The 24,302-nt window shown below is 39.7% G+C and overlaps 2 protein-coding genes and 1 pseudogene across 8 annotated transcripts in view; 1 reads left to right on the top strand and 2 right to left on the bottom strand.

The window, feature by feature from the left end:
• Window positions 1-10,817, bottom strand: part of TMEM237 (transmembrane protein 237) — a 34,457-nt gene extending 23,640 nt beyond the window's left edge. Inside the window, 6 exon segments of the mRNA XM_012446307.2 lie at window positions 4,275-4,412; window positions 6,887-6,943; window positions 8,168-8,172; window positions 8,836-8,867; window positions 10,706-10,759; window positions 10,761-10,817. Coding sequence (XP_012301730.2) covers window positions 4,275-4,412; window positions 6,887-6,943; window positions 8,168-8,172; window positions 8,836-8,867; window positions 10,706-10,759; window positions 10,761-10,817 — 343 coding nt within the window.
• Window positions 10,818-13,716: 2,899 nt separating this feature from the next.
• Window positions 13,717-24,302, bottom strand: part of MPP4 (MAGUK p55 scaffold protein 4) — a 51,964-nt gene continuing 41,378 nt past the window's right edge. For all 7 annotated transcript variants that reach the window (XM_064373160.1, XM_064373161.1, XM_064373162.1 and 4 more), the window contains 5 exons: window positions 23,130-23,210; window positions 18,489-18,582; window positions 17,992-18,100; window positions 16,038-16,172; window positions 13,717-14,224 (listed from right to left, as the gene is read on the bottom strand). In XM_064373160.1, the coding sequence (XP_064229230.1) occupies window positions 14,033-14,224; window positions 16,038-16,172; window positions 17,992-18,100; window positions 18,489-18,582; window positions 23,130-23,210 (611 nt within the window). In that variant the 3' untranslated portion in view covers window positions 13,717-14,032. The remainder of the gene's footprint in view (window positions 14,225-16,037; window positions 16,173-17,991; window positions 18,101-18,488; window positions 18,583-23,129; window positions 23,211-24,302) is intronic.
• On the top strand, window positions 15,024-15,124 carry LOC135273708 (U6 spliceosomal RNA; annotated as a pseudogene).

Raw genomic sequence — 24,302 nt, 5'->3', positions numbered from 1 at the left:
AAATAGACTTTAAAGCAACAAAGATCAAAAGAGACAAAGAAGGACATTACATAATGGTAAAAGGATCAATGCAACAAGAAGAGCTAACGATCCTAAATATATATGCACCTAATACAGGAGCACCCAGATACATAAGGCAAGTTCTTAAAGACTTGAAAAGAGACTTAGACTCCCACACATTAATAGTGGGAGACTTCAACACACCATTGTCAATATTAGACAGATCAACGAGACAGAAAATTAATAAGGATATCCAGGACTTGAACTCAGACCTGGAACAAGCAAACCTAATAGACATTTGCAGAACTCTCCACCGCAAATCCACAGAATATACATTCTTCTCAGCACCACATCACACCTACTCTAAAATTGACCACATAATTGGAAGTAAATCACTCCTCAGCAAATGCAAAAGAACAGAAACCATAACAAACAGTCTCTCAGACCACAGTGCAATCAAGTTAGAACTCAGAATTCAGAAGCCAACCCAGAACCGCACACCCTCATGGAAATTGAACAACTTTCTCCTGAATGTGGACTGGATAAACACTGAAATGAAGGCAGAAACAAAGATGTTCTTCGAAACCAACGAGAATGAAGACACCACATACCAGAATCTCTGGGACACATTTAAAGCAGTCTCTAGAGGAAAATATATAGCAATAAGTGCCCACATGAGAAGAAAGGAGAGAACTAAAATTGACACCCTATCATCAAAATTGAAAGAGCTAGAGGAGCAAGATCAAAAAAACTCAAAACCTAGCAGAAGACAAGAAATAACTAAGATCAAAGCAGAAATGAAGGAGATAGAGACACGAAAAACCCTACAAAAAATCAATAAATCCAGGAGCTGGTTTTTTGAAAAGATCAACAAAATAGACAGACCACTAGCCAAACTAATAAAAAAGAAAAGAGAGAATAACCAAATAGATGCAATAAAAAATGATAAAGGGGATATCACCACAGATGCCACAGAAATTCAAACCATCATCAGAGATTATTACAAACAACTCTATGCACATAAATTAGAAAACCTGGAAGAAATGGATAAATTCCTGGACAGTAGTCTCCTCCCATGCCTAAACCAGGAAGAAGTCGAAACCCTGAATACACCAATAACAAGGTCTGAAGTCGAGGCAGCAATTAAGAGCCTACCACCCAAAAAAAGCCCAGGCCCAGATGGTTTCACAGCCGAATTCTACCAGACATACAAAGAGGAACTGGTACCATTCCTACTGAAACTATTCCAAATAATCCAAAAAGAGGGAATCCTTCCCAAATCATTTTATGAGACCAACATCATCCTAATACCAAAACCCAGCAGAGACTCAACAAGAAAAGAAAACTACAGGCCAATATCCATGATGAACATAGATGCAAAAATCTTCAATAAAATACTGGCAAGCCGATTGCAACAGCACATCAAAAAGCTTATCCACCATGATCAAGTAGGATTCATCCCGGGGATGCAAGGCTGGTTCAATATACGCAAGTCTATAAATGTAATTCACCACATAAACAGAACCAAAAACAAAAACCACATGATTATCTCAATTGATGCAGAGGCCTTCGACAAAATTCAACAGCCCTTTATGCTAAAAACCCTCAATAAACTAGGTATCGACGGAACGTATCTCAAAATAATAAAAGCTATTTATGACAAACCGACAGCCAATATCATACTGAATGGGCAAAAACTGGAAGCATTCCCTTTGAAATCTGGCACTAGACAAGGATGCCCTCTCTCACCACTCCTATTCAATATAGTACTGGAAGTTCTAGCCAGAGCAATCAGGCAAGAAAAAGAAATAAAGGGTATTCGATTAGGAAAGGAGGAAGCCAAATTGTCTCTATTTGCAGACGACATGATTATATATCTAGAAGACCCTATCACCTCAGCCCAAAATCTCCTGAAACTGATAAGCAACTTCAGCAAAGTCTCAGGATACAAAATCAATGTGCAAAAATCACAAGCATTCCTATACACCAATAACAGACTTAAAGAAAGTCAAATCAAGAACGAACTGCCATTCACAATTGCTACAAAGAGAATAAAATACCTAGGAATACAACTAACAAGGAACGTAAAGGTCCTCTTCAAGGAGAACTACAAATCACTGCTCAACGAAATAAGAGAGGACACAAACAGATGGAGAAACATTCCATGTTCATGGTTAGGAAGAATTAATATCGTGAAAATGGCCATACTGCCCAAAGTAATTTACAGATTCAACGCTATCCCCATCAAGCTACCAATGACCTTCCTCACAGAACTGGAAAAAACCACCTTAAACTTCATATGGAACCAAAAGAGAGCCCGCATAGCCAAGTCAATTCTAAGCAAAAAGAACAAAGCGGGAGGCATCACACTACCGGACATCAAACTCTACTACAAGGCTACAGTAATCAAAACAGCATGGTACTGGTACTAAAACAGAGATATAGACCAATGGAACAGAACAGAGGCGTCGGAGGCGACACAACATATCTACAACCACCTGATCTTTGACAAACCTGAAAAAAACAATCAATGGGGAAAGGATTCCATGTTCAATAAGTGGTGTTGGGAAAACTGGTTAGCCATATGCAGAAAGCAGAAACTGGACCCCTTCCTGACACCTTACACTAAAATTGACTCCAGATGGATTAAAGACTTAAACATAAGACGTAACACCATAAAAACACTAGAAGGAAACCTAGGCAAAACCATTCAGGACATAGGCGTAGGCAAAGACTTTATGACCAAAACACCAAAAGCATTGGCAACAAAAGCCAAAATAGACAAATGGGACCTAATCAAACTCCACAGCTTTTGCACGGCAAAAGAAACAGTCAATAGAGTGAATCGGCAACCAACACAATGGGAAAAAATCTTTGCAGCCTACCCGTCTGACAAAGGGCTGATATCCAGAATTTACAATGAACTAAAAAAGATTTACAAGAAAAAAACAAACAAGCCCATTCAAAAATGGGCAAAGGATATGAACAGATACTTTACAAAAGAAGACATACATGAGGCCAACAAACATATGAAAAAATGCTCATCATTACTGGTCATTAGAGAAATGCAAATCAAAACTACATTGAGATACCATCTCACGCCAGTTAGAATGGCGATCATTAAAAAATCTGGAGAAAACAGATGCTGGAGAGGATGTGGAGAAATAGGAACACTTTTACACTGTTGGTGGGAGTGTAAATTAGTTCAACCACTGTGGAAAACAGTGTGGCGATTCCTCAAGGACCTAGAAATAGAAATTCCATTTGACCCAGCAATCCCATTACTGGGCATATATCCAAAGGATTATAAATCGTTCTACTATAAGGACACATGCACACGAATGTTCATTGCAGCACAGTTTACAATAGCAAAGACCTGGAACCAGCCCAAATGCCCATCGATGATAGACTGGACAGGAAAAATGTGGCACATATACACCATGGAATATTATGCAGCCATTAAAAACGAGGAGTTCACATCCTTCGCAGGGACATGGATGAACCTGGAAAACATCATTCTCAGCAAACTGATACAAGAACACAAAATCAAACACCACATGTTCTCACTCATAGGCGGGTGTTGAACAAGGAGAACACATGGACACAGGGAGGGGAGCACTATACACGGGGGTCTGTTGGGGGGGAGGGGGGATAGTGGGGGGGGTGGGGAGTTGGGGAGGGATAGCATGGGGAGAAATGCCAGATATAGGTGAAGGGGAGGGAGGCAGCAAATCATACTGCCACGTGTGCACCTGTGCAACAACGTTGCATGTTATTCACATGTACCCCAAAACCTAAAATGCAATTAAAAAAAAAAAAAAAAAAAAAAGAAAAAAGCATTGCCAATCTGATAGGCCAAAAAATGGTATAGTATTTTATTTACCTTGTGAACTGCCTGGGACATAGAAAGACTGAACAAATGTTAGCTGTTGGTTCATTATATTATTGTTAGTACAGAATCTATCATTTCCCCACTAGTCTGAAATGTGCATTTCATCATTTACTAGATTTCTCTATGCATTGAGATCCGAACTCTGTTTTAGTCCTGCATTTGTAGCCCTCCTCTCATAATCTATATATATATGATCAAAAGAGACCTGTAAAGTATTCTTGGCTTAAGCCTTGGAGTTATTCTAGTGAGAAATATTTTAAACATAAAAACAAGAAACCACTTATGGGATATGGATGGGAGAAAAAATGAGAGCAGAGAGGTTTTTATCATGTCACCAAAATGACAACTGCTATCACAACCTAACCTTGGTTTCTTCACATACCAAGAGGTAGCCTTGTCTTTTTCTGTCTCCTTTGAACAGGAGCCTCTGGGTGCTCTTTGAGTTCTTTAGTTGATGGCTCACTGTCCTCAGAGGGCCTTCGACCAGCAGTCTGAGCAAGGCCTTCCAAAGAAGCACTGGCTATAGAAAAACAGAGTATAAAAAAATGAGATTACTTGAGCAAAGATCACTGAATCTTAAAAAGATGGAGGAAAAGGTAACTAGAATGTTTCCTATGGAATAACCCCGTCTCTTTCAGAACTAATTGTCCCACAAATCTTTACTTCCTCCTCACCTGTAACTTTGAACTTTAAGTTGGGAAAAGAAATAAATGAAGGAATAAGAAAGGCTGAGGAAGAAAAAAGAGGGGGCTAAAAAGAAGAGCAAAAGATAAGAGGAGGAGAAATTGCATCAGAACATTTAGAATTTTCAAAAAGGTGGAAAACATAATAAAAACTGACATCACAGAGTATTCTCTTACTTGTCTGTTGCCTTAAGAATTTTCATCAGCCTTTATATAGTGAAGTCCTTCATTAATAAATTAAAGAATGATAAAATCATCATGGATAATTGGAGTTAACAGGTAATTTATAAATTTCTTCATTTAGTCATTCATTTCAACTTCTTCCCTCATGAAATCTTTTAAAAGAATTTCAGCACATTTTGGCAGATTTGGATTTTACCTGACTGCATTCCCTTCCTTGCTTTTCTTCACAAAAGAAGAAACAGAAATGTGCGGGGCGTGGTAGCTCACCCCTGTAATCCCAGCACTTTGGCAGGCTGAGGCGGGCAGATTGCCTGAGGTCAGAAGTTCAAGACCAGCCTGCTTAACATGGCAAAATCCCATTTCTACTAAAAATACAAAAATTAGCCAGGTGTGGTGGCATGTGCCTGTAGTCCCAGCTACTTGAGGAGGCTAAGGCAGGAAAATTGCTTGAACCCAGGAGGTGGAGGTTGCAGTGAGCCGAGATCACACCACTGCACTCCAGCCTAGGCAAAAGAGCAAGACTCTGTCTCAAAAAAAAGAAAAAAAAGAAATATAAGTATATTAATAAACAAATGAAAAGATGCTTAACCTCACCAGTATTTAGAGAAATGCAAACTAAAGTAAGCTACTTTTTGACCACTAAATTAACAAAAAAAATTTAATAATTAATATTGTCCAATATTGTTAAGGATTTAGACAATGAGACACTCTCAGACTCTACAGGGAGCAAGATAAAAACTAAAGCTTCCTTGAAGGTAATTTAGCAGAGTCTATCATACCAATAATGCACACTTCCTTCACCTAGCAATTCCACTGCTAGCAATCCATCCTACAAAAATACCTCTTCCCTACCACCCACTATTTTACGTAGAACTGCAATGTTTGGAGTGAAAACTCTGAAATAATCTAAATAACCTAAAAATTTGAAATTAGCCTAAATAAATAACAGAGCAGTGATTGTGGTATAATCTTACCATGTAATACAATGAAGTCACTGTTTAAGAACACAGAGGACTCTGTGTATTAAGAAACAAAGACTGTACGTATGATTCCTTTTATGTTATGTTATGTTATGTTATGTTATGTTATTTATTTATTTATTTATTTAAAAGGAGCAGCAAACACAGAAACCTTTTAGGAATGTGAGAGGTCACAAGTAAAGAGTGAAGTTAAAGGATCAGTTAAAGATAACTTTGAGGGGCCAGGCATGGTGGTTTACACCTATAATCCCAGCACTTTGAGAGACCGAGGCAGGCGAATCACAAGGTCAGAAGTTTGAGACCACTCTGACCAACACGGTGAAACCTGTTTCTACTAAAAATACAAAAAATTAGCTGGGTGTGGTGGCACATGCCTGTCCCAGCTACTCGGGAAGCTGAGGCGGAGAACTGCTTGAACCCAGGAGGTGGAGTTTGCAGTGAGCTGAGATTGCACCATTGCACTCCAGCCTGGGAAACAGAGCAAGACTCCATCTCAAAAAAAAAAAAAAAGAAAGATAACCTTGAGGTTTCAAACCTGAGTGCTGGGAAAATGGCAGGTTCCATTAACATAAAATCCTGATATGTAAACAATTGTTTATTCTTAAAGCCGATGATGGATTCTAGATGTGCTGAGGTTAGAGTGACTGATGCAACATCCAGGATTATTAGTGGATGACTAGGACAAAAAGGGGTTCTGCTCATTACCGAAGCTTTAATATTTAAATGACGATGGGGCCATGCCTTTAGACTCATGCTCTACTGTAGAGATACTCTGACTGAAGTAAGATTTAAGAACTCTGTTTCTAAATCCAGTATCTTGTTCAAGGGTCTGGAATCAATCATAGCTTAAAACCATATATGTTGTCTAGGAATAAAAGACCTTAAAGAGTCTAAGAATATCATGGAAATAAGAGTTTAGATGGCACCACCTTTTATTCCATGACTGTGTCCGGATACTAGGGCTGCCCACTGCCCTGCACCTCACCACCACCAGGAATACCACTGCTTCAAACTGGCCTTAATTCTATCCTCAATGAAGTGGTGATTTGGGGCTGCTGGGGCCTTACCTCTCCCTGATCTGGGACGTTTACTATGCCTGAGGTTCTGGGAAAACTTGTGCTCCCACACAACAAAGAATAACATCTTACCTGGTGTGTTTTTTGTTCTGGGCTTCTTTTTCTTAGGACGACTAAGTGGAATATCATCTATAAAGCAGGAAAAAAAGTCAACAGAAAAGGCTGCCTAAAATTCAATGCAGAGAACAGTGGGAACTTTCAGTAGGGAAAAATTTTCCCTCTCTTCCCTGGGCCCAGCAAACTTTTACAGATTAGGGGAAGAAGGCAAGAAATTGAGAAAATCAGACAGAGCCCACAGTGTGGTACCAGTAGCACACAGTGGGTTAGTGATGTTAGAAACTGTGACACAGAAAGTGGGCGCAACAAAGATTCATCTGATGCCCTACATTTCCCAGCCCCCTTGCACATAGGTGTGGTCTATGACTGGTTCTGACCTATAGGCTGTGAGCAGAAGTGATCTGTGCCGTTTCAGAGCCAAACATTGAAAGAGCCAGGGAGTAATCTTCCAGCTTTCTCTTCCCTTGTTGAGGTGACTGAGGAAGGCTCAGGTTAAAATGGTGGGACCATAGCACAGAAGTAGCCTAGATTGCAGGCCAGGCATGGTGGCTCATGGCTGTAATCCCAGCACTTTGGGAGGCCAAGACAGGCAGATCACTTGAGCTTAGGAGTTCAAGGCAAGCCTGGTCAACATGGCGAAACCCTGTCTCTACTAAAAATACAAAAAGTAGCCAGGCGGGGTAGCACGTGCCTGTAATCTCAGCTACTTGGGAGGCTGAGGCAGGAGAATCACTTGAACCCAGAAGGCAGAGGTTGCAATGAGCTGAGATCACACCACTGCACTCCAGGCCGGGTGACAGAGTCTCACTCTGTCTCAAAAAAAAAAAAAAAAAAGTAGCCTAGATTTCTGTATCAATAGTAACAAGGCAGTGAAAGGCTACTGTCCTCAATTTTTGCCACAGCAGACTTTGTATTAATTAGAAATAACGCTGTGTGATATTAAGTCACTGAGATTTGGGGGTTTAAGCATAATATAACTTTGCCTACCCTGATGAAATGAGACAAAGCAAGGTGCAGTCCCTATTATAGAGCTACAAACTAGCCAATGGTTATATGCTGGGTGATCCCATTCAGGGATGAAGTGCTTTTATAATGGTAAGGTCATCCAGTGCTATATATCAATGTTAATTTTTAAATGGTAGTCATGGAAGATTATTATGACAAAAAGATATCGTAGAATTATAAATTACACCATTCAGATTCAATTTTCAGAGAAACAAACCAAGGAATCAAACTAATTTTTGAACATCAAATACTATATTTAGAAAATTTCATATTGACATTAAACTAACTCACCTTGACTAACACGTCACGTAACACCAAACAAATTTAATCAGCAGGACAAAGACAAAAAAAAAAGAAACAATTGGAAACCTGTTATTATTCACAATGAAAATTGACTTATTACAAATTTAAAATAAAATTAGCTTCACCTAATATCAGCTAGTTTACAAGCTTATTGTTTATAATTAATAAGCTGTTTAATAACACTGCTAATAAAACAATGCCAATATTTTCTGAACCTATATATACATATTCCCTACTGTCTATAAATAAAGTGGATTAAGCAGATTAAGAATTCTTACTTGTCACTGATTAAAATCAGCTTAAACTCTGAGGAAACTATTCTCACAAACAAAAGATCAGAATTTTTATTTTAAAAAAAACTCAGCTTCAAATAAGGTAATATTCTAAGGTTAAAAAAAATACACTAAAACAGTTAGAATGGGAATGGATCCATTATCCTACCATGCTGATACTCAGGCTTTTAAATATAACATTCAATTATAACTGTTAGTCTTATAATTCAAGGATTTTTCACCTTTAAAATTTTAGAAAATCCCTAAATTTTTCAGAAGATTTTCCTGAATCATTATAATTTTGCAATGGTACTAGCCAATTTTTCCACTGTCTTCATTTTCCATTTTTAAAGCTCAATAATGAAATTACTATATAATTTTTACCTTGGCACAGGTGGAAGGGCTCGTGGAGGACGCTGTGGGAGGAAAGAAAATGAAATTTGCTTGTAAATAAAAGCCTAGTGAATCTTTACTTCATGTATCCCAAATACCATAAAGCTTTTTTTTTTTTTCTTTTTGAGATGAATTCCTGCTTTGTTGCCCAGGCTGGAGGGCACTGGCATGATCTTGGCTCATTGCAACCTCTGCCTCCTGGGTTCAGGCGATTCTCCTCTCCAAGTATCTGGGATTATAGGCACCGGCCACCATGCCTGGCTAATTTTTGTATTTTTAGTAGTGATGAGGTTTCACCATGTTGGCCAGGCTGATCTTGAACTCCTGACCTCAGGTAATCCACCCAACTCAGCCTCCCAAAGTGCTGGGATTATGGGAGTGAGCCACTGTGCCCAGCCAAAGCTATTCTTTCAAGTCTGTTGTTCAGATATGACAGAAAAATATAATGGATCAGAAATAGGATCTTCAAATCTCTTGATAATCCTGTTCATCAGTGATACTTGAGAGGTACTGATGAAAAACATGGGCAATTTAGAATTTGTTCTGCCATTCTAAATTTCATATAAAATACTTTCCTTCCTACATTCCTTTCTATCTCTAGGCCAGGCTCTTTTCTAAGCATTTGGGATACACTAATGAACAAAACGGAGAGAATCCTGCTTTTATGGAACTTACATTCTAGTGGTTGAGTATTAGAAACAATGTTAAAAATATATATGATAATATATACTATCTATTATGTGCAGCATATATGATAAAACATATATTTATATGCTACATTTAAGACATCTTGTATACATATATATCTCTCATATAGATATGTGTATATAAAAACACACACATAAGAATACTATATATTATGTGCAGCATATATGATAAAATATATATTTATATGCTACATTTAAGACATCTTGTATACATATATATTTGTGTGTATATATATATACACACACACACAAGATGTATGTATGTATGTGTGTGTGTATATATATATATATATATACACACACACACACAAAATGTAATAAATGAGGAGACTGAGTGCTACTTTTGTTGGGGAAAGTTTCTCTGAGATATTTGAGCTGAGACCTGAATAAAAGAGCAACCGGAACAAATGCAAAAATTTTTAGAGAAAATTGGGCTTGGAATGTTCCACGTAAAAGGACAGCAAGGCTGCAGCACAATTATCAAGGAGAGGTGGGCAGGAGCCAGATTAGTTAGAGCCTTGCCCAAGGGAAGGAGTCTGGATTTTGTTTTAATTCAATGGGAAACCAATGGAGGTTTTAAACCACATACTAACACAATTTTTTTAAAGGCCACTTGAAAATACTGGGAAGAAACAGTTTTAGGACAGAAATAATGATGGGGGGAACCCTTCTAAATGCTCATTTACATGAATAAGAAAAGTGAGGTTCAGAGAGCATTAGTGTTGAGAATCAAATACTAACAGAAATGCCTAGAAGCCTATTTAATGTTCCAAGTATCTCATGCTGCTTGCAAAAGATATTTATTCAAAACGGTTAAATTTTAGACACTCTTGTAGTGTCTCATTTAGCAATCCATTCGTTAGAACAGGTTAATGCAGATACTACAAGATTAGGACGAGGCAAACTGCCGTAATACCATCCGGTAGTCAAAATTACATCTGGAAAAGAATGACAGTCACGGGAACGCGCTATTGTCCTAAAGATGCTACCAAACGCGCGATCGATCTAAGGAATCAGTTCACGTCACTGATTTCAAAAGTCCCGCAAAAATGACGTTCCACCCACCCAGAAACCCAATCTTTAATCCTCAAAAGTAGGACGACTCAACTGAAGACAAAAATTCTAACAGCTAAAAGTAGCTAAAGCTCGCTTACCACAGGCTTTTTCCCCATTCCGCGTTTAGCCAGCCCCGGCGGCCGCCGGCCCCCAGGCGCAGGGCGCCCCACCCGTCTTGGCTCGGCCGCGCGCGCAGGCGCAATGCGTCATCGGGCCGCGCCGCTGGGCTAATTCCCCGCGCGCAGCCACCTGGAGGGACGTCTGAGTGAGAGGCGCGCTGGGACGTGGCCTGGCCGTCCCAGACTAGCCCTGCCGAAAAGGGGACCTCGGAGTCCGGGGTGATATGCCCAGGAGCAGAGATCCGGCGGCCGTAGCGCTCCAATCACAGTTTTCCCGTGGTTTCCTAAGTAGTCGCCGTCATTTGTTTGCGGGGAGCGGGGAGTGGGAGAAGACCTTGGTTAAAGGACTCCGCAGGCAAACAGCGATCTCTCTTCTGAGCCGCTACAGCCCTCTCCTCCGAGTTTAGGAGAGGCCCAGCTGGAAGCCCCGGAACCCGCCGGGCCCCGGGCCGCAGAGAAGTGAAGCGTTGTTGTGGCAACGCGGGCTCAGGTCCCCGGAAACTTCATGGCAGGCCCCTCTCCCACTCCGAGAGTTCGGGTCCCGGCCTCGCCTGGGTCCCCGTCCCACTCCTGGAGGGGCATATGCGCGACCTCCACTAACAAGGCCCTCCGCTAGTGATCCCCAGCTCGTTGGCGCCGCCCTCCCATCCCCCCTGCTTGGGTAGCTGCTGATCCTCCACCTCGCGAGGCCGACGCACCCCTCGCCGCTCACCAGGTGGCCCTCCTCCAGCCGAGGCCCCGAGTCAGCCCTCATGGTGCTCTCCCCGCGGGGCTCTCCCGGCGCAACCGCCGGCTGTCCGAGCCCAGCTCCCCGCGACGCCGCGGCCTCCGGGACCTGCGGGAAGCCGGGCTTCTTGGCGCTTGGCGAGGCCACCGCCCCCTGAGCCAGATCCCCGCCCGCGTCGGCTCTGCCGGACCCTGCTGGGTTACAAACGAACGCGTTTACTCTCCAGGACCAACAAGTCTTTGCGGGCCTGGGTGTGTGGATGTGTGGATGTGTATTAATACAGGCAATTCTCACATTTCCTCCAAATGCTTACCCTTCATCCCACAACCGTGTAAATCAAATTTGGAAAAACTTTCTCAAAGAACCTTAAAATCAAATCTGACCTCACATAAATATCACTACAAACGACTTAATTTGCATCGTTTTGTTTGGTTGGGTGTTGGGGTTTTTTTGTTTTTGTTTTATAACATAACCTTAGAGAACTACAAATTTTTTTTATTATACTTCAAGTTTCTGGGGTACATGTGCAGATCGTGCAGGTTTGTTACATAGGTATACACGTGCCATGGTGGTTTGCTGCACCCCATCCCCACCCGCCTTAGGTATTTCTCCTAATGTTAGCCCTTCCCAATCCCCCCACCCCCTGCTATCCCTCACCTAACCCCCCACCCCCCAACAGGCCCCAGTATGTGATGTTCCCCTCTCTGTGTCCATGTGTTCTCATTGTTCAACACCCACTTATGAGTGAGAATATGTGGTGTTTGGTTTTCTGTTCTTGTGTCAGTTTGCTGAGAATGATGGTTTCCAGCTTCATCCATGTCCCTGCAAAGGACATGAACTCATCCTTTTTTATGGCTGCATAGTATTCCATGGTGTATATGTGCCACTTTTTTTTATCCAGTCTATCTTTGTTGGGCATTTGGGTTGGTTCCAAGTCTTTGCTATTGTGAACAGTGCTGCAATAAACATACGTGTGCATGTGTCTTTAGAGTTGAATGTTTTATAATCCTTTGGGTATATACCCAGTAATGGGATTGCTGGGTCAAATGGTATTTCTAGTTCCAGATCCTTGAGGAATCACCACACTGTCTTCCAGAATGGTTGAACTATTTTACACTCCCACCAACAGTGTAAAAGTGTTCCTATTTCTCCACATCCTCTCCAGCATCTGTTGTCTCCTGATTTTTTAATGATTGCCATTCTAATGCGTAAAATGGTATCTCAATGTGGTTTTGATTTGCATTTCTCTACAAATATTTTGAATCTTGCATTCTGTTTTACAGTTAAGAGATGGGAAAGATGGAATAATGGTGTAAATAAGGAGAAGAGAATGATGCAGAAGATGAACATATACAGGGACAGGGAAAGCACCTGGAAATCTCAAATCTGGGGGAAGAAAGAGAAACAAGACTTTGTAATGGCATCCTAATCTTGCTGCCAAACAGAGTCTTGTTGCACTATACACACAGAAGCCAGTATTATGGCACTGGTTTTTTGAGAAAAGTTTTTATTGTGAATCAACTAACAAGGAGACAGGAGTATAGCTCTAATCTGTCTCCCTGTGCTGGCTTTAAGACTATTTTTATTAGAAAAGGTTTAGGGAGTGGATTCTGGGATTAGTAGGTGATTGGTAGAAGGAAATAAGCAGTCTGGAAAATCCTCTGGCGTTCACAGTTATTTCATGTCCCTTCGTGGGTTGCATGTGCAAATTTTGGAGGAAGTCAGTATGAAACATGGGGGTAGATTCGAGCTGTGATGCCAGCAAGCTCGTTTTGTACAGACTCCAGGTAGCCATTTGTGTTAGTACTAACCAATTTCAGCCAGTTTTTTTGTTTTGGTTTTTAATCTCACAATGGAAGAAGTTTCAGCATTTTAGCAAGTTGTTTTTTATCTGCCATCCTGCATGCTCAAGAAATTCTTTTAGTCCCTGGTTTCTTTAACTCTGAGACATGGTTTCAATCTTGTGATTTTCTATATATAGGTCTCTAGGACTAATCCATTGCCTTTTTCTAATTTAGGCATGCATGTAGATATTGGCTGTAAGGAAAATTAGTGTTTGTCACACCTCTGATGAGAATAATTTTTTCCTTGTAGCCTGATTTGTAAATAATGAAGGCAGTGCAGTTTTTCATAGGTTTTGATATTAGGTGTGAAAATGTGTATATTAAACCTTTCTTGCTGAGTTAGTCAAGTAAGCACTTTTTGTAAAAGATGTTTTCATAAAACACATTTCATAGAGTAGAATACAATTTCTAAAATTAAATATTGCTTATTTAGGAAAGCTGTTTATTTGAATCTTAAAAGATCATGTGAAATCTGCAAAAGTCTCATACTCAGTGTCTTAACATTATTCATATTTCTACCACAGCTTCATATGAGGTAAAGGGGAAAAAAATTAACAGCCAAATAGGTAACTACATAACCATACAATAAATTTTTTTCAATAAGATTAATAAACTGCTGCACCTTTAAAGTTGTACACATTATAATGGGTCAAATACTGCTGTTTTAGATTGCAGCTGTAGATGGCTGTGACAAGGATACAGTGTTAAAACTCCAGCATTCAACGAGAAGTCTCATTAAGACTCAGTATCTGAGGAAATCCATGTTGCTGGTACCCACTGAGGCTCCTCCTGAGCCTTCTGTATGGCAGACAACAACCGGGCACATGCATCTTGCAAGCTGTCATTCACAATCACATGATCAAAAAATTGACCAAACTGAGTTTCCATTCTCTGGGCTAAATTTTCCATCTCTTGTAGGTCTTCATCCTTTAGGAAAAATAGAAAAATACGGATAGTACAGACTTAGACAAATAGAAAAAATACAGTTTGCCATGCTGTCACATTCAGTTGTGAAACTACAACCAGTGAGGTCCAATAAATGTCTTCTAAATTACAAAACGTATGTTTCCATCTTTAGTCTTAATGTCCGGTTGATGTTTTGTAAAATTTAGTAATAGTTTGCCAGACAGATTACTCCTCTCAACTTCCCATGTGAATTTATTTTACTCTTATCTAAACATGAAGCGCTCTAACCATATACAACATAAAACCAAAGAAAATGTACCAGTTTAAATAAAATTTAAACATAAATTTCAAGTGAACATTAATCTGATAGGAATAACATTATTTTAAAGATATAAAATGGCCACTTTCAACATGAGGATGGTATAAGCCAGTTATATTATCTATTTCTACTATTGTGAAATGTTCATTTAATGAAGATAATTTGGCCTTCACTTGGCACTAATACACTAAATTCATTGCTGCTATTTTCTTACTAGTTCATGACAAAATAGTACAACTTGTCACCAATACAATCTGAAACACAAATGCAAATGCAGGCACCGAAATCTTATGGCTTTACAAAGTGACTATACATACGATCCAGAAACAATTTTGTCAATTTGTTTAGACGGTCATAAAAAGAAAAAATTTAAATGCCCGTAAGACTCAGCAAATACATTCATGGACTCCACTGTTCACAAGGCAAACTGGAAAATTAGACCTCCAAAGTCATTGAAAACAATAAGAAAAATAATAAGAGAAAGAATAAAGATACCTGTGGTTGCTTTGGCAGCACATATACTAAAACTGAAACAATGCAGAAATTAGCATGGCCCTTGTACAAGGATGACATACAAATTTTTAGTGTATCATTCATATTTTTAATTTCAGTTTTGCCAGGTAAATTCTGGAGATCTGTTTCACAACAATGTGAATATACTTAACACTAACTTAATACTAACACTGAACTTACACTTAAAACAGCTAAAATGGTAAGTTTTATGTGTTTTTAACACACACACACACACAAAATAAGTAGCTATATCTTAATCTGGGTAATGGTTATCTGGGTGCATACACACATAAAAATTCATTAAACTGTACACTCAATTTATACACCTTACTGAATATATGTTATGACTCACAATATTTAAAGTGTGTTTAATGTAAAATATATGTATCCAACTGGAAAAACTCCCCTGTTCTAGGATGAGATCACTGATTACTTTACCTGGCTTGCCCCCTCTATTATTACCATCATCATTAATAAAATTTTTTGGGAGATGCCTCATTTTACAGATGAGATATACTCCCTAGAGCATTTTTAAAGTAAGCTTTTAAGTAAAATCTGTTTAAAATACAAATATCAGGCTTGTATATGCCCAATTTCTGTTTGGCTGTGCAAACTATGGCTCAAGGATTTTTTTTTAAGCTAGCCCAAAAAAAATAATAATAAAGAAAAAAGGATAGCATCATAGCATTTATTACACTTTATTTTTATATCTGTAAGTGTTGTCTATCAAAAAGGATAAATCCTAAGGGCATTACCATTAGAAACAAAAATTATATTCTGTAACACAGGTCCTGTAGAAACAATATAGTTTTTAATTTTTTTATAGATTTTTTTTTGGTAAAATAAAATTATAGTAATAATTTTATTGAGGACCTTTTGGGGAGGGGGTTCAAAAAGAAGGAGGAGGACAATGAGATCAGAGATCCTTGGCCTGGCCCAACCCAAATCCCTCTCACTCAGAAGTCACTGAAAGCAATACAGTAATTTTTGACTTGCTCTTACCTTGAACTTCATGTCCACAAAGTAGTCAGTAATAATCTTGGCATTTTTCCGAGATTGTTTCATACACCTCATATTAGATGGCTTTATAAATATGACATAGGGCTTCAGTTCATGGGTTCGAGTCACTTGAATATCCTACATAGAAAAATTAAATGCACATTTTTTTTTTCGTTTTGTTTTGAGACATGGTCTTGCTCTGTCACCCAGGCTGGAGTACGGTGGTACAATCATAGTTCACTGTAGCCTCAACCTCCCAGGCTCAAACGATCCACCCATCTCAGCCTCCTGAGTAGCTGGGACCACAGGCACGTGCCACCATTCCCAGCTATTTATTTTGTTTTGTTATTGAGACAGTGTCATTCTGTCACCCAAGCTGGAGTGCAATGGTGCCATCTCGGCTCACTGCAACCTCTGCCTTCCAGGTTCAAGCAATTCTTGTGCCTCAGGCTCCCTAGTAGCTGGGATTACAGGCGTGTGCCACCACGCCCAGCTAATTTTTGTATTTTTAATAGAGATGGGGTTTCAGCATGTTGGCCAGGCTGATCTCAAACTCCTGACCTCAAGTAATCTGCCTGCCTCAGCTTCCCAAAGTGCTGAGATTACAGACGTGAGCCACCACACCCGGCCCCAGCTAATTTTTTATTTTTTGTAGTGATGGGGTTTCACTGTGTTGCCCAGACTGGTCTCAAACACCTGTCCTCAAGAAATCCTCCCATCTTGGCCTCCCAAAGTGCTGGGATTATAGGCATGAGCCACTGCACCTGACCACTGTACCTAACTTTCTAGAGTCAACATGAAGCTTCTCAAAATTTCTAAGACCAGAAATTAGCAATTATTTTTAGTTAGAATATAGTCTCATGTGCCCCAATTCTTCAATTCTAAAAAACATTTTAATAATTTAGAGATAGGGTTTTATAATCGAAATCAAGGTCAAATCCTGACTCTTACTAGCTACGGCTAGCTACTGAAATCTTACTAGATGAGTAAGTCTATACAAGTGAGAATCTCATGTACTAAGAGTAGGATTCTATACATTATCTCATATGACAAAGACAAAGACAAACTGTCAAGATGGATGAGCTCTGTTTCACCTTCACTTCCCTTTCCTCTTGCTATTATCTCACATTGGATACTACTGCCATCTTTTTTCCTTTGATACTCTAGAACATAATGTAAATTTCTAAATGACTAAGAAAACGTGGCTGGGCGCAGTAGCTCATGCCTATAATCTCAGCTCTTTGGGAGGCCGAGGCAGGAGGATTGCTTGAGCCTAGGAGTTCTATTGCCAGACCAGCCTGGCAAACATGGCGAAGCCCTGTGTCTACTAAAAATACAAAAATTAGCCAGGCATGGTGGCTTGCGTTTGTAGTCCCAGCTACTTGAGAGGCTGAGGCACAAGAATTGCTTGAACCCAGGAGGCGGAGGTTGCAGTGAGCTAAGATTGCACCACTGCACTCTAGCCTAGACTACAGAGGAGGGCCTTGTCTCAAAAAACAAAACAAACAAACATACACACACAGAAAGAAAATACAAAGATCACAAAAATTGGGCCTACGGATTGCATGTTCTTTATCTTACCTTAACTCACTTACCCCTGCTCCATTCTACGTGTGGTCTCAGGAAGGTAGCTATAGATATGACAACATAGAAACCTCACCTCCTTGTACAAAGCAACAAGAAGTTACCTTGATGCCTTTGTGATCAAGGTTAAAGCAAGAAAGATACTTGCTTCTCTTCATGGTCACCCACTCAGTTCTGCTTTTCTGTCTGAGAAGCAAGACTTCTTTCTCAACTAAAAGCAAAATGTTGTCAATTGACATATTATGTAAGATCTTAGATATGAGAAATGGCCTTATTCTTAAAAGCCTAACAGAATAAATGTCTCAACTATAACCTACAGCATGTGCACAAAAAAAATGGATGACATGCATTCAGTATTCCACCATGGACCCACCTGGGGCTCTAAGTCCATGACACAGACCTTTCCTTCGTCAAGAACTGTTTGAACGGCATCCACGCTAGTGCCATACAGGTGGCCTTTGTACTCACCATGCTCCAGCATCCTGCAAGGGCAGGCCAAACAAAACAGAATGCTTTCTACAAGGAAAATATTATTAGTAGTAACATGAGGATAAACTGCACTAGAGTTGAATATAAATATGTGAACTTTATTAGCACAGAAATAATTAATAGATATTCAAGAGACGAACAAAATGAGGATATCTAAAGTGTATATATTTCCTCAAGTTCTCCTAGGTTTGCAAACTCCATTCTGCTCCCTTTCCAAACCCAGTGAGTTGGTGCGCTGGTATATCAATGTACATTTCTTGCTTAACTCCTCAGAAACAAAAGGAATTACCCAGAAGCTTTGGAAAATACATAAAAATAGGGAATCTATTTCAAATGTAAAACAACCAGAGGCAAGATTTAGCTTCTGAACCTCTACTTTACCTGTGACTATATATGAGGCTTTCAAATGTTTCCTTGGACACATAGTGATACTCACGCCCGTTCATTTCATAACTCTTTTTAGTACGGGTAGTGTCTATCAAAAAAAAAGGGAATGAAAGGTTTCAGAGTCTTCAAAATTCTTTATTACCAATATGCATTTGAATAGAGATAGCTAATCAAAATAAATAGATGAATATATAATCAAATAGATAAAGAAAATGCTAGAACTAAAGAGAAGAAGTCTGAATTGGTGGTAAGGTCTTATATCAAAATCAGTTAGTCTATAAACCTTTATTGAGTGCTGATAGTGTGGAAAGAATGCACTAGGTATTAAGCCAGGATGAGAAGGACCTCAGGGGACACCTGTTATTACTTCAAAACAAGTGCTAGTGAATTATGTGTGTACCCTAAGATGCCTAAAGGTTCCTAGGTAGCAATACTAATAATATCTTACATTTGGATAGTGCACGTCCCATGATCTCATTTCATCCTCCACACTCTTATCCTAGGTAAACTGTTAATATCTATAATTTACTCATGAGTAAAGCTTTTGGAGAAACTTGCTCCCATTCATAAGACTCATGAAAAGTGAAGTTGAAGTAGAACCTCTGTTCTGACTCCTCCTAGATGAATATTTCCTATGACAATAGATTCTTAAATTTGAAATGGAAAAAGCCCATGACATTCTTCAGTCTTGACCAGATGCATTATGGTCAAGACTGATGCATTAATACCCAAATAAGTGGTGATTCATTTAGGGATCTCTAGGAGGGAAAGATTGGATGAGTCTAGATTCAGTCTGATTCTTTGATATGGCCACTTTGATTACAGACTCTTCAACTTAAATAGTGCCAGGTGGTAGAGAATATAGGAGTTCATCAAGTATCTAAAAGTTATTTGTAGTCTGCTCATCCATTTATTCAACTAGTGTGTACTGAATACCTACTATGTTCCAGGTATCATGTTAGGTTCTGAAAACACACAGATAAGTAAGACACAGTTTCAGCTCTGCATCCTATATGCTGTAAAGCTAGTCCCTTAATCTACTTTACCACCAATTCCCTTATTCATAAAGAATTTGTATGTTTGCATTTGACAAAGTTTAAGGATGAAATAGATCAACATCTGATGATATCAATACAGGGAAATGATCAAGTAGGAGCTCAAAACCAGCCTTAAATTATCAAAGGAGTTACCAACATTAAGGGAGTCTAAAAGAAATGTCATTTTGGGGTCATTTTTGTTTTTCCTTATTCAAGCCTCTCATCAGATCCTTAGCATTCCTGCAGTTATGCCACATCTCCCATAACTTCTTACTTAAAAAAAAAAAAAAAAAAAAAAAAAATTCTAGTAAAACCTTATAGCTCTCAGGTGATGGTGAATTATGTCAATATAAACCCAAGATGACTCCTCCTCCTTTCCTTCCATTGGACTAATATTTACATGGTAGGTTAAAGTCTGTGAATTGATGCATAACTCAAGGTATCAATTTTAAGCTTAAAACCTCAATTTAAAAAGCAAAATATGTGCAGTATTTTCTCACTTTGAATAATTAAAATTCTATGTTGAAATTCTTAAAATTCTTCCATTTCTGTGGGCATTTTTATTCAGACCATCCAAAAATAGTGATTTCAGTTGGGTATGGTGGCTCACGCCTGTAACCCCAGCACACTGGGTGGCCCAGGTGGGTGGATCACCTGAGGTCATGAGTTTGAGACCAGCCTGGCCAACATGGTGAAACCTCATCTCTACTAAAAATACAAAAATTAGCTGGGTGTGGTGGCATGCACCTCTAATTCCTGCTACTCAGGAGGCTGAGGCAAGGAGAATCACTTGAACCTGGGAGGCAGAGGTTGCAGTGGGCCGAGATCGTGCCACAGTGGCACCCCAGCCTGGGTGACAGAGTGAGACTCTGTCTCAAAAAAAAAAAGAAAGAAAGAAAAATGGTGTATTATTTGGTAGTTGTTTTTGAGATGAATGCCCATTCCTGTACATAGAAGCAGTGCTTCAGAAAGCACAGCCTATGGGATGCGATCATAAAGCAACTTCTTTGTCTCCTACTGCTCTTCTGTGAGGCAAGATCTTCCCCAGCCCCTGCATAAAAATCTAGCAGTTTCCTGGCTGGGCTCAGTGGCTGACACCTGTAATTCCAGCACTTTGGGAGGCTGAGGCAGATCACTTGAGGTAAGGAGTTCGACACCAGAGTAGCCAACATGGTGAAACCCTGTCTCTACTAAAACTACAAAAATTAGCTGAGCATGGTGTGTGCACCTGTAATCCCAGCTATCTGAGAGGCTGAGATAGGAGAATCACTTGAACCCGGGAGGTGGAGGTTGCAATGAGCTGAGATCACGCCACTGCACTCCAGACTGGGTGACAGAGGGTGACTCTGATTCAAAAAAAAAAAAAAACTAACAGTTTCCATGATCCTCTCACTCAGGTTTAATTTTAAAAGTCTATCATCACTCATGCCACAATTTCATTTTCATCATCCAGTCTCAACTGAGTAATTAAAATTCCATTCCCATGTAATCACGAAAATTCTAAACTTCACTTAGATTTTAGGCTGCTTCTCCACACAACTGGCTCAGATTTGCTGCACCAGGGAAGCCTGCGCTCAGAGAAGCCAGACATCAGGAAGGAGAGTATGAGTCACTTCTCTTTCCTTTCATCAATTTCTACTGCTCCTGCTTCTCCCTGCCCCTGACCAATCTCTCTCCCGCTGGTTCAGAACTCTCTAAGCCTAGAGTGTGGGCAGGGAGAGGAAAGCAGGAAGGAAGGTTCTGGTTTGCCGAATACTGATGCTGGCTGCTATTGGCTCCCTTTAGATTTGGCAGATGCTTAAATCTGGCTCTTTCTCTCCTAAACGATATGTTGGGTTATTTTGCAAAGCCTCTCACCACCACCACCAGGCCTCTCAAGTCCATTCCTATTCCAGTTCACCATCTGTGATTCCTTCCAAAGCCCGATGTATTTGGGAGCCCACTTTTGGCCTTTTTCTCCTTGAGGCTTCTTCCTGGGCAGTCATCAGCTAATCCCGGGCTGACTTTCTTACACATTATCTGCCCAGATCTGGTCCTTGGGGAATATCACAAGTGTAGCTGTGATGGACCTTACAAGGACAGCTACTTCCCAAATTACAGCCATTGGCCACTTCCTGTAAGCTCTCCTCCTTTGGATTTTTCAGGTATAATTTGGACACCAGTCTTCGGTGTCCCCTGAAGTGCAGGGAACACATAGGAAGCTCTCTAAGTGGTCCCCCTAAGTTCCTCTGTCTTGCCTTGAGGGGGAGGGGAAGCAGGCACACTCACACACTCACACACTCTTCCCACACCCAGTGGGTCAGGAACACACAGCACAGCTCTCTCCAATAAAAGCCTCCCTGAAAAGCCACCCTCAATCTCCCTCCCGAAGCCTTTTTATACCTTCCAGCTGTGTGAAGAGTTTAACTTGTTTTCACATTCCTCATTTAAAGATATACATCTTAGTGTCTCAGTCAAAATTTTAACTTCCTTTTACACATATTAGAAACTATGCATTATTATACATTATTATAAACACGCATTATTATGAACTTTCTATTTTCTTGAAATCAGAAATTCTATCTCAAGTCTTCATCTTTTCTATTTTTACAATAAAACAGGTTTTCTTAGAGTGATTCTAAAGCTTTTTTTTAAAAGGCTGAATCTCCGTATGAAATAAATAATTCCTTCTATTTTTAGAATTGTAGCTCTCAAATGTCTTAAAGCTTAAAAAAAAAAAACCTTCATACAACAACTCTAAATGGGTAAAAAACTCACACAATTCTACATAGAAGAAAGCCTAGAAGATTATGTTTCAGGAGTTGGTTTGGAGCTGCTAGTAGTGAATGGGGAGCTTAGGAGAAATGAAGGAGTTATGAGTAAAAGGAAATAAGAAAACACCCTTGTTTTTGAGTCAGAATCTCACTTTCTTGCCCAGAGTGGAGTGCAATGGCATGATCTCAGCTCACTGCAACCCCCGCCTCCCAGGTTCAAAGGATTCTCTGCCTTGGCCTCCCGAGTAGCTGGGATTACAGGCGTGCAGCACCATACCCGGCTAATTTTTATATTTTAAGTAGCGATGGGGTTTCACCACGTTAGCCAGGCTGGTCTTGAACTCCGGACCTCAGGTGATCTGCCCAATTTGGCCTCCCAAAGTGCTGGGATTACAGATATGAGCCACCGTGCCCAGCCAAAAAATACCATTTTTAAAATGGTTATGTATTGTATAATCATACTCATAAATTTATATAAAATTATGTGTGCATATATCAATGTTTAGATTAAAAATAGATAAGGCATTTAAAGAGCCAAGCACAGTGCTGGGAGGATAGTAAGCACTGAGTGTACATGAGCTATTATTGCTAACTATTAGTTTGCCTGAAAGGCCATCCATTAATTGTTAAGAAATAGAAAAAAGACCTTTTAAAAGCCTAGCCGCCTATATTCTAATAGGTCAATTTTCCTTACTAAAATAAATTGGTTAGAAATACTAAATTCTTCAAGAAGAATCCCTTGAGTTGTATACTTTTACAGCAAAGATGGAATGACATAGTTAAATGAGACCAGCAAAGGATGTTTTAGCAAAATACAAACCATATGAAAGAAAAACTAAACATACGTGGCACAGCACTTTGAAAATGGCTGGGATTAAATTCAATCAGTTGTCTTCTGAGCTCATTTACTCCAACACCAGAGGGTCCTAAACACAAAAAGTCACACAAAGAAATAATCAGATGTGGATAAATTATGTGATGGAATCATCATTTTAGTCCTTCTATTGAAGAAACTTGAGAACAAATATTTTTAGGGAAATTATGTAACTTCCTTTCTCATAAATTGGAACAACCCCAGAAAACTCTTGGGAATTTTCCTAGTGACCATGGAATAACCCACATTGCTTCAACATTCAGAAATGAGGTAAGGAATCACAGGAACCTGACCCCCAGCAAACTTTGTCTAATGTTGAATGCCAGGAGAATTAGCTGATCTCATTTTAGAGAATCAGAGAGCTCTGCCTTTCTTCTTCAAATGAAGTATTTATCAAGTCACAACCAGAAATCAGCCTCGATAATTATAGGTTCTGTGACTTACAGAATTCAGGGGCACATCCCTGACAGGTGATTGAGTCAGCACCCCCATGTCCAACTGGAGGCAAGGCTGGCTTCATGTGTGTAGAACCTGTGCAGTTACACAGGGCCCATGCTCAGAAGGACACTGTGCTTGGATGAGTTCACTGCTATTGCATCTGGAAATCCTGGATAATTTTTTAACAAGGCACCCTTGCATTTGCATTTTACCATGGGGACTGCAAATGATACTGCTGGTCCCAGCTGTAAGGCACATTTTTCTGCTCTTCAGGGACCTGCCTTACTCATGAAGCTAAACACGAACACAGGAAGGCAGTAGGATACAAGTTGCTACTGCTACAGGGACCAGCTTTGCAAAAGTCGTGGTCACAAAAGCAGGTCACTCTTGCACTATATTTTCCCTGATCTTTATAAAGCACCAAAGATACAGTCCAGAAGATGTTAGATACTTCTCTAAAATAAGTAGTTACAAATTTCTTAGGGGAATGGACTTTAAGGATTTAACAAATTTCTCAGAGAAATGAACTTTAAGGATTTATTTTCATGATGCAGGCTAATGATCTGTCTCAGGGAACACTCATCTATGTTTACAGAACAATTCTAAGCAGGCAAAAAAAAAAAATCTCAGTTATAACCACATCATAATGCTTGTTATGTAAGTTCATGGGCACCATGGTATATCACATTCACTTGTAGATTTTTTT

Source organism: Aotus nancymaae, unplaced genomic scaffold (assembly GCF_030222135.1).
Source record: "Aotus nancymaae isolate 86718 unplaced genomic scaffold, 86718_ANA_hifiasm-v0.15.2.pri h1tg000008l, whole genome shotgun sequence".
Classification (NCBI taxonomy): domain Eukaryota; kingdom Metazoa; phylum Chordata; class Mammalia; order Primates; family Aotidae; genus Aotus; species Aotus nancymaae.
This window is presented reverse-complemented; position numbering and strand designations above follow the sequence as displayed.